The sequence below is a fragment of the Alligator sinensis genome, unplaced genomic scaffold, assembly GCF_000455745.1.
Source record: "Alligator sinensis unplaced genomic scaffold, ASM45574v1 scaffold138_1, whole genome shotgun sequence".
NCBI lineage: Eukaryota > Metazoa > Chordata > Crocodylia > Alligatoridae > Alligator > Alligator sinensis.
The window spans coordinates 948083-959396 of record NW_005841862.1 but is presented as its reverse complement, the minus strand read 5'-3'; the positions used below and the strand labels follow the sequence as shown (position 1 = coordinate 959396).

The following is an 11314-nucleotide window of genomic DNA, read 5'->3' as shown; positions in this document are numbered from 1 at the left end:
CAGGGGGTCGGACTCGATGATCTATTGAGGTCCCTTCCGACCCTAACGTCTATGAATCTATGAGTCTATGAATCACAGCATATCACAACCCCCTATCACAAAGTATCCTGCAGGAGCTGGCACAAATTGACATTTTTATCAGAAGCCAGTATACAGCAACCAAGAATGAAATGGGCTACAAAAAATGAGTTCTCCAACCTTTTGTCTGTAGAGGTATTTCCCTGTAGGTTAGAATGGTGGGAGGTTTGGGGAGGTTTGGGGAGACTTGTATTCTTACTCTTTGTTTTTTGAGCTTAGCCATGGACAAGGAATATTATGACCAAATTCAGAGGTGATGATGTCTAAGAAGCTGTTAGAATCTAAGAACTGAGTGTAAGGGTATCTAAACAGGTGTAACTTCCATGGTGTATGGCAAGCAAAGTGGATTGCAGCACCAAACCCAAGTAACAGGAGGGTAGAATATATACTAAAGATCACACCTCACATCACAGCTTCTTCCAGCCTTTCCAGGAATATGTAGATTCTGCTCCTGCTTTCGCTTACTCAGCCATGTGTAGTTTACATCACCACAGAATTTGAACCTTAATTCTAGGGCCGTTCATTTAGGGTTCTAAAAAGAAGTGCAAAATGCAGACCAAGAAGGGAAATGGGCCAGTTTAAATTTAAGCCTTGGACCCATTTAGAAGTTTGTCAGCCGGATATTAACAAAATATATTGCATCAAATGGAGGTATGAGACTGGAAATTACAGCTATTCAAGAGCCCCCTGAGACTGACTTATTGTTTGAATCTAAATAACAGACTTTGTTGGTGAGAAGCAAGGGGGAGTGGTGTTTAGTGAAGGTGTACATGTGTGCAACAGATTGCAAACTTCCTTTGCTAAAGGAACTTGGGCTTCTTTTAAGCAGCAGAAAGACATCTGCAAAAGATCTTGGAGCTGAGAAGTGTGTCCAAGGAGAGCATTAATCTGTCATTAGCTGGTGTGACACATTTGTCAAGATGTTTCAGCTCTGTGGAAACCTTTATGCTTAGAGACTTGCTTCTGAGAAGTCTAAGGAAGGGAATGCCACTGGTTGGGGGAGGGGAGAGGCAACTTTAGCAGGACAGTACAGCCCGCCAGGGATGGAGCTGCCACTTTGGGACATCTGCTCTTTGTAAAATGGCCTCTTTTCTTACCACTTTTGTCCTTTGTTCTCTCCTCCTGCCTCGCAATGAGACCAGATGGATGCTGCTTCAGAAGAGAGTTGGACGTCTTGAGAAACCTTTTCGGATCTCACTGGAATATACAGCTAGTGGGAACAGAAGCTTAGCTGCTGTGGATTCTTTTGCAATAAAGAACTGCACTGCAGGTAACGTATTATCTTCCATCCTTCTAGCTCCTTCTGCATTTGGTTGCCTTTGTAAGCAGGAGAGGGGCTTTTGTCAGTTATATCATCTTCATATAGTAGAAAATGTCTTATAGCTAACTGATTGAGCTGGCTGGAAAACAAAACAACAAGACTTGAGCGAATTTTAGTTTTGCATGAGGATGAAGTAAAAAATGTGGACTTCTTCATGGGAAGGCATTTCCAGAAAAAAATCCCTTTCATTTTGGGAGAACCAAAGCAGCTTGCCAGCTGCGTGGCTGAAGGTTGTTGTCAATTTTTCTTTCTGCCCTAGAAAGTGAAACTGGCAAGCACTTACTTTTCAGAGCACTTGAGAAATATTAATTTGGTTTTAACAACGGGATGATTTAACTTGTTTTGGACAAAATTGAAATCTCTCTGTAGAAAATATTGATTAAAATATGACTAGGAAATATTTATTAGGAAAATTGTTGAAAGGTGTTTTAAACATTTTGGATTTTTTCCTTGTCTCTTGATTATTGTTTGTGTTATGCTATCGAAAAGCCAATCACAATCAAGGGCCCATTGTGTTAGCCATTGTACAATCTCATAAGAAGCTGGTCTGTACATTCCACATAGAGGCAAACTGCTGGGGTGTTCAATGTACAAGGTACACCCATGAGTAAGGCACCTGCTACTGAAATGTACAGTGCATTCTTGATCTCTCAATAACATAGACTATATGGTATTATTTTGAGTCAAAGGAATATATAATATTTTGCACCAAAGGAGGAATGAATCTATTATTATATGTATACATTGCTAACTGTTGGCTACATCCCCATTCTGCATACAGTGTATGAATAATACCCACGGGAAAAAAGCGGTTGATTTTTTTCTCTTAGTTGAGACTGTTAAGCCTTCTGGAGGCAGCTGAAAATGTGCTACCATATCCTGTTACAAGAAAGAAGACAGCGATGAACAGTAGAAGGTGCTGAGCTTAGGCTAAGAGAGAACAGGAAAAGCAATAAGAAACCATTTACCTAAATCTAATAATTTTGCAGCTGCTGGAAGTCAACAACTTAGGTGGTTAGATACCATAATGATGAGTCCAGGGGAATAGGTCTGTCTGGGAAATAACACTTTGAGAAGTAATATTAACAAGCAATTACCTAATGTCTTTAATTGACGGTTTGCCCCCTTAAGGAAGAATTATCTTTAACTATATACATTTTCTGTTACAAAATAAGGGATGAAAAATTTTGAGGAAATGGTAATGAGAGAGAAGGATGTCTTGGATGCAGATTTATGTCTAAATTGAATTTAATGTAGCAGGGGAATTAAGGTGAAGGCTTGTGTTTGGAAGTGAAGGTGGTGAAATGTCTATAAAATTCTGCCTCCCGTATGTAAGTGTCCACCATTTTAACTCTCAGCTCATCAGAGTTCTGTAATCCTGGACAGCAAGCTCATAACAACTGGTTTGGTTTATCTGCACTGGAAAACATGCCCTTTCCCACTTCGGATCTGAATAGGAATCAAAGATACAGGGTATGTCCCGCATACTTTGAGAGTCACGGCTGTACCCCACCAGAATTCAAAGGCGTTTTGGCATGAACTTCCCAGTTTGGTTTTAACGCCAAGAAGATAATGTGGCAGTTATAAAATATATGGTTGTCTCTTGCCATAGATATTTTTTAGTATGGAGGGCTGCAAGAAAATAAGGATGATAAGGGATGGAAAATGAATTGAAGAAAAGATAAAAAAAGAACAGGATCAATGATGGAAGGAGGAAGTAATGTGGAGGCTATTAAAGTGCAATCCTTTATCTTTTTTTTAACTGTACTTGATCAGAATGCCTGTCTAGCTGAAGTTCAGTTATGTCCCCTGAGATCATACTGTGCCAGTGCTTTGCCTTCATTGGGCTCTTGTTAACTCTCTTGTCTTCCTCCAATACTAAAGAAGTATTAAAGTGCTGACAAGTTTTGGCCACCTATCTTCAAGCCTATGGTAGTCAAATTAAAATGACAAGGGAAAGGAAAATCCAGCAGTTTAGGGTTGTTGTTGTTATTGTCATCATCATCAGATCTAGTGTGTCAGAACCATGTCAGAAATCTAAAGCACTCATGGCTATCTTTTTATTGTAATCTTATCTTTCTACCACTACCACTACCACCGTTCTCATACATCATGTCAGACTTTGCTTCAGTAAGGGCCCCCAATCACATATTTAATGCTCTTTGGGTTTGTCACCAAGGCTTCTGTGGACAGGTACTCCTCAGTCTACCTCCACCCACCTGCTCATGATCCCATGTACCAAACCCAGGAATGAACCGTAGAAGTTGCACCAGGGACATACATCTACAGCCACCCTCAAGACCTCAATCTCTGGAGTACTTGACATTGGGGGAGGGGGGAACGGGTGTCTCCTTAAAATGGCTTCACTGACACATTTCTGGGGTAGGTGGAACAGGATCTGCCCACCAGTGCATGCCCCCCAGCAGTGCAAGCGCGGCATAGGTATATTCATTAATGATAGGAGGTTTAATTACTTGGTAAGTCTTCATCTTGGTACTAATTTTTTCCTGAATCAGAGAGTTTGATTTCTGTGGGTTTTGCATTGACTTCAGTGGGCTTGGGAGGCTCTTTTAAGTAGCAACATGTTCCATAGTATTGGCTAGCTAACATATCCAGTATTAAATATAAAGCAGATTGTGTTAATCAGTCTGCAGAGCTAAACTAATAATTCCCTAATGTTTACATTCTCAATTCCTTAACCATTTCCTGGTTAGCACAACAAATGCACCCAAACTACAGAAACCGTTACAATTTTTTTTTAAGTAATAACACACCTTGTTAACTTTTTTATAAGAATTTGTCCATTTTCCAATTACACTAATTGGCACAACAACATTTTATAATTAGCGGCAATTCCTTGTAATAAAAACAGTTAGGGTGTGGATGGACGTAATGCTTAGAACAGATTGAATTTCATTAGTAGATGTTAACAGTTATGAACCAAAAAGATGACAAAGCCAGTAGAGAAATAGAGAGCCCCCAAGCAAGGGACTAACATAAGAGGGATGGGGGTGAGGAGGGGAATGCACCTAGGTTACAGAAAATATAGTGTTAGCCAACTAAGCCCAGGGGGTGGGAGAAGGGGAGGGAGGGGGTTAGTGACACCCAGAGGGAAAGAAGATAGATGCACACAAACCTGTACAATGGTCCACAATGGTGTGGGGAGTAGGTCAAAGAAAGTTTCTCAGTCCATACAGATATTTATCGTGGGAGTCCTCCGGGTGGAGTGGAGTGGTCTGTAGTTGAACATTCCTCTCAAAGTCCATCAGGTGCAGAGGGGGGTTCAGGTGGCCCCTCTGGGTCCAGTTCAGTGGCGGTCAGTCTGGCAGGGTCATTGTATTGGCGGTGGCCCATGATGTGCTCTACGTAGATGTCACGGGACCAGCAGATCATGTTAAACACCATGAGGCAGCACGTCAGCTTGGTGTAGCAGCGGGAGATGCGGCAGGCACACAGGACGCTATCGTTGCTTGGGTCCTAGGATCCAAGCGTTCCCATGATAAGCGCGTCAACCTTCTACATACACTCAATACCCAAGGGTCTAATCACTTTAGACCAGTTTAAACTTCCTGGTACATTTCAAAAGCACACCAGGAAAATCAAGTAGTATTTTAAGCTGATCCTTGTTACCAGTGAAATGGTATGTGTGGACACAGAATTCTGTGCCTAGTGTGCCTTGTTCATTCTCCAAGTATCCCAAACTGCAGTGCTTCTCACCCCACCCCCAAACCCATGCAGGGCAATGGAGCTGCTCTCAGATGTAACCAGGACTCTACTTCCCAAAGATATATTGCCTACAGAGACCACAGTCTGAACTGGTGGGGAAATAGAAAGCTTCTGTGTCAGTTTGATTTTCCTGGTAGGTGTTAGGACTGCATTTATGACCCAGATACCTTGTTCTGGATGGACCCAAACCCTCAGACCAACCACAACTTCTTCCATTTGATAACAAGCAAATTTTATTGATACATAGTGATAGCAGATGAGAGTAATGCAAGCAAGACAAACAAAATCCTGCCCCCACCCCCCATTCTATATCTTCTAGTTTCATGGTCTAGCAAGTATTCAAGTTTTACCCTGTGGTTCTTTCTGGAATGTCAAATGTCAGCAGCCTTGGAGGTTGAGGGCCGAGGCCGGCGCCCTCCCCACCCCCCGGTGGGGTGGGTGAGAAAGGCTGGTGGTGTGCCCTCTGTCCATGGTGGCCTCGGGATCCCCCCTCAGGGAACTTTTGCTGCTCTGAAATCCCTTCTTTTGTATTCTTTCTCCTCTAATGACTCTTCACTTCCAGGTACTATTGATTGATGTCCCTGTGGTCATCATACAGTTCATGTTCTGTTCTGTCAGTGTATTCATAGTTTCATAGCTGTTAGGGGCTGGAAGGGACCTTACAGATCATCGGGTCCAGCCCCCCCTGCACATGGGCAGGAAAGACTGCTGGGATCAAGTGATCCCAGCAAGATGGGCATCAAGATATTTTTTAAAGATTGCCAGGGTGGGTGACTGTACCACTTCTTGGGGTGAGCCTGTTGCAAACCCTCAGCACTTGTCTTGTTAAGACGTTTTTCCTTATGTCTAGCCTAAAGTGATCTCCAATCAGCTTGTGGCCATTATTTCTTGTCCTCCCCTAGGGGGCTTTGGTGAATAGATGCTTCCCCAAGCCCTGATGTATGCCCCGATATAGGCTGTGACCAAATCCCCCCTGAGTCTTCTCTTCTCCAGGCTGAACAATCCCAAGTCCCTCAGCTTCTCCTCATATGCCTTGGTCTCCAGGCCTTTAATCATGCATTTGGCCCTCCTCTGGATTCTTTTGAGCTTCTCCACATCCTGGAGGTGTGGTGCCCAGAACTGGATGCAGTACTCCAGTTGCAATCTCACAAAGGCAGAGTAAAGTGGGAGGATGACATCCTTTGCCTTGCTCGAGATGTCTCAGTGGATGCATGCCAGTGTTTGGTTACCTCTGCCAGCTACAGCATCATATTGGTGGCTCGTGTTCATTTTGTTGTCAGTCATGACACCCAGGTCTTGTTCAGCTGTGATGCTGGCAAGCAGAGCATTGCCAAGCCTGTAAGTATGTTGTGGGTTATTTCTCCCCAGATGGAGCACTTTACATTTCTCTGTATTAAATTAGATCAGGTTGAGGTCTACCCACTTCACAAGCCTGTCCAGGTCACCCTGTATTGCCAGCCTGTCTCTGAGTGTGACAGTGCTCCCCCATAGCTTGATGTCATCAGCGAACTTTATCAGATACCTTGTAATACCTGAATCCAAATAATTAATGAACACATTGAAGAGCACTTGTCCAAGTACTGACCCCTGAGGGATGCCACTGGTCACCCTCCATCATGATGACTCAGTTCCATCAATTAGTATCCTTTGGGTCTTACCATGGAGTCAGGTACCTAGCCACCGGACCGTAAAATAGTCGAGGCCGCATTTTCCCAATTTGACCAGGAGGACATTGTGGGAGACCAAGTCAAAGGCCTTTTTTGAAGTCCAAGTATATGACATCAACCTCATTTCTTCTATCCAGGTGATGAGTAACCTCATCACAGAAGGAGATGAGGTTGGTCTGGCACAACCTGCTCACAACGAAGCCATGTTGATTATCCTTCAGAATACTGCCTTCAGTTAGCCTGTGTGTGATGGTTTCTTTGATGATTTTTTCCAGGATTTTACCTGGGATTGAGGTCAAACTGATTGCCCTGTAGTTTCTTGGGTCCTCCCTTTTCCCTTTCTTAAAGATAGGTGCCACACTGTTTTTTTTCCAGTCTTCTGGGACCTCTCCCAAGTGCCATGAGTATTCAAATAACTTCACCATTAGTTGCACAATTCCTTTGTTTCAACAAACCCATCACATGCATAAATCTAAATTTGGTCATTTACCGGTGTCTTAATTTAGGCATGCCCAGCCTCCTAATTTGGTCATTTTGCCAAAACCGGAAATCCGAGGGACTTTACAGCTGGTCACTGTGACTTAATTCCAATGTGGCAGAGTCCCTGATCTTTGTTATGGGTTTTCAGATAACACTGTGTAAATTTTCCAGCCTGTTTGTCTGTTGGCCTCAGACAAAGTTTCTGCCTTGAAGGTTGTAAAACTTAGCACAAACCGGCTTTTAGAAACCAATTAACCCTTGCTGTTCCTCTACCATTGTTCTAATGCAATATTTTCTCTACTTACAAGCCAGTTTCTAAAAGCAAATCTCTAAGTATCATTTTCTAACCATCACTAGGGATCCTGGGTAAGGGGTTCAGGCTTATTTGGGGGTGGGGGAATAGGTAGGTATTGTGGGGGTCTTTGTGGTCCCCTGCTTATGATAGGTGGCAGGTTGTGCCTGTTACAGTAAACAGTGTTGATTGCTGGGTGGTAGTGGGCAAACAGCCATTGTATAATGGACACTTAATAGAACATAGAATAAAACAGCTGTCAATTCCATGCTCAGTGTGAAGTGAATTAGCCCATTTAACTGCTAACTGTTCCTCTCTCTATGCTGCAGTCTTGCAGCTAGTCCTGTCCTGCAGGTTTCACTCTGTGCACACATCTCTATGCAGTTGTTGGCAATGCAAGGTACTTGAGGGGCTTTCTAAAGGAAGCCCTTTTAAAGCCCCAATGTGAGGTGGAAACCGTGAGAAGTCCCAAAGCAACCAGCTCCCCCAGAATGAAAAAGCAGATCTGCCCCCCTCTTCCCCCCACCCTCCCCACACATACATACCTGGTCAACTGCTGTCTAGGTACCACCACAGAATTCAGTAGCGTGCAAACAAATACAGGCATGGGCTGTGCAGATGAGGCATGCAGAGAAATTGAGCCATGGGTTGTGGGTTGGGTGGAGAGCAGTGGTGGCAGCCCAGAATCAGGGCCAAGAAACACCTGGCGACCCTTTTAACCCCCCTCCATTGAAGCTGAGACCTTCTACCCAGGATCCATAGTAGTGAGGTGAAACTGACAAAGTAGCTTTCCATATTGGGGCTTGGAAAAGCTGAGGAGTTCTTAGGGGGACTGTAACAGGGGCCCTGTCACTTTAAGAGAGGACAGCAGCTGGCTGCTACAGAGGAGGGCAGGCTGACTATCAAGTCCAAGTGGAAACCCCTGTGTGAAGCTGAGGAGCCACATAACAGGAAGGGGTGGGGCTTTGGGGCACGTAAGTCCAGTCCCAAAGCCCAAACAGGCAGTCTGGCCCTGCATGCTACAGGGAGAATAACTCCTAATAGAGAAGGGTTGCTGGAGGTAGGTAGGCACCCATGCACCCAAGAGCTGGGTTGAGAGGGCTCCAAGGGAGACAGCCTGTCAGGAAACACTGACCCAGAGTGGGGAGACTTCTAGTTCTTAAAGCAGCTTGCTAGTGTTTATGTTGCATTTAATCTGGAAAGCGGAGAACTGCATTGTGGCTATGGGGGAGGTGTGGAGGCCACAGAAAGGTGCCTGGTGGGGCATTCTGCAAGAAGCAGCCTAGTCTGGGGGCAGGGACACCGGGGGTTGAGGACTGCTCTGGAGCACAAGAGTACATGGCTAGGGGCCCAGAGAGCATGAGTGTGAGACAGGGCTGGGGCCCAGGAGCCAAGGTCCAGGGCACTCAGTCCCTCCAACACCTGTCATCTCCTCCACTCCAACTCCCTGCCCCAGTTCAGAACTTCCTACCCCTCTAAGGGAATCCTGGGGAAACTCTGGGCACTTACCCCTGGAAGGCACGATGGTCTAGATACTCTGCCACTCTGAGGTGGCATTTTGGTGCAATGCAATCCCTAAAAGATGAGGGTGCTAGTTAGGACCCTTCGCAGTGTACCTGTGGACACTGCTGCCCAGGGAGAGTTGTGGACCGGTTCCCAATCAGTGACATTCCTGGAACAGTTGAAATGTTATGATTGTCTGCACTCTCTAATTCTCAAGCAATATATTGACTTACTAATGGCACTTAATACCTTTGTTACTGATATTTTATTGCAGTTAAGTAATTAATTTCCTAGTTTTTTTCCTAACATTTTAATTAATTTAAAGTGCTTAATAGCGAGGCCAAATAAACGACAAGGCTTTGGTTTATTTTGATAAGTGAATTGAACACTGGTAAGTATTTTAAATGTTGGGTGGGGAGATCAAATCCTTCTAAAACTTGTCCAATATTTAGTGCTATGTAATGTCTGATAAAAGCAGTTCTTTTAGACACTCAGCATGTCTAAAAAGAAATGCTTAACTGCCAGGTTTTCATGCTTGCAAATAACATTTAAACTTATTTATTTATTTATTTTAAGGTAAAATTTTCAGCCACTCAACAATTGGTTTTTTTCAGTTGCTACTTTAAAAGAATGAAATTTACTTATTGCATTTAAAGCCATTAAGTGGCCCCCTGGGAATCAGAGGGTTACAGCGTATAACCATTTTAAAAAGCTATATTCAAGGTTATCTAAAAACACTTGGTCCAAAAGAAGGAAACCTCTAGGAGAGAGAGGAAGGGCAGTAGTCACTGACTCCAGGGAGTGATCCTTCTATGATAGAAGAGCATAAACTTGAAACTTGTCTGAAAAGCTACCAAAAACCAGTGATGGGACTTTCCTTACTTCCCCTGATAATTAATTTAACAGCTGAGTTTCTGAATGAACTACAGCCATCACATGTATTTATTTGGAATCATTGCAGAGGAGAGTTGAAATAATCCATTAATGGCTTGATCCACTCAAGATAGCATACACATCTGTACAATTAACTAAATGTATTTTTTGGAAATATTTGCTGAAATAAAAACAGAATTCCTGTTTGTGTTCACTTTTCACAAATTTCTTGCAAATGAATTGAAAGCAATTGCAATTACAATTGAAACAACAAATTTGTTGAAAGTATATTCTAAACTCATAAATCTGAGTGTTCCTATTGGCAAATCTTGCTTGCAGGAGTTATCCAGCCAAAGAACCTTGAAACAATATTATGTAACTAGTGTGTCTAATGAAACCTATGCTGTGGACATTTGAAATATTTAAGCATCACAACAAAATGCTTATGACACATCTTGTGGGCAGGAATTATTCATAGAAAATATTTGTTGAATCATTTTCCAATAATGACTTCAGTGGAGCAAATAGCAAAAAAGCCATGGAGAAATAAGCTAAATTTAATCAAATAGGTATTTTGCTATGATTTATTTATTCAGCAGAGGAGGGAAGAGCCATGGTTCCAAGCAGAGCAGATCCACCCTTTTGCTTTGGTAGAAGATTCATTTCTATTGCTTAAGACCCATATGCTAGGAGAATTGAGGATAAAGAAAATGAGCATAGCTCACATTGTGAATCTCTTGTACAAACTTCCATGAGAAAAACGAGGGGAGCCCTAGACTTCAGAAGTGTCTGTTCCCAGGCATTATTACAGGTTGAAGGCCAAATTCATATTTATTTGACATGTCTAGTATGATCCCACAACCCTCACTTTTGGAAAACAAGAGAATTATATCCTTTTTTTTTGTAACAGGTGACTCCACAGCAGAGAATTCACTTTGTCAATGGAGTGCTTATCAAGTTAAGGGATCGATCCAAAATTGAGTTCAGTAGGCTTTGAATTAAGTCTATAAACTCCTGCATTCAAAAAAGAAATTAGGCAGATGGGCTATACCTTCCTCAGACCAGTCTGAGCTGTTCACATAGTTCCACTAAGCTGGTTTTCCTATAGATCTAATTTTATTAAGTGAGTGCTTGGAAAGGCTTTGGTGTTTACATATGTTTGCCACCAAATGTTTTGGCAGTCAGCTTCCTCCATCTCCCCCACCCCCTTCACTCACAAATCTGGCACCACTGATTATTCTGACTAGAGGTTTTGTGCCAAAAACCACCTCCAGCATGCTAGTATGTTGATCCATTACAAGGAATATCAAGATGCTTCCCTGCATTTATAAAAAAGCAAGAGTTTCATCATTTCCACTGTGTTTGTTACACATT

The 11314-nt window shown here is 42.9% G+C and overlaps 1 protein-coding gene across 1 annotated transcript in view; it reads left to right on the top strand.

The window, feature by feature from the left end:
- Positions 1 to 11314, top strand: part of ALK (ALK receptor tyrosine kinase) — a 545961-nt gene that overhangs the window by 359535 nt on the left and 175112 nt on the right. The window contains exon 6 of the mRNA XM_025215973.1: positions 1221 to 1348. Within this exon, the coding sequence (XP_025071758.1) occupies positions 1221 to 1348 (128 nt within the window). The remainder of the gene's footprint in view (positions 1 to 1220; positions 1349 to 11314) is intronic.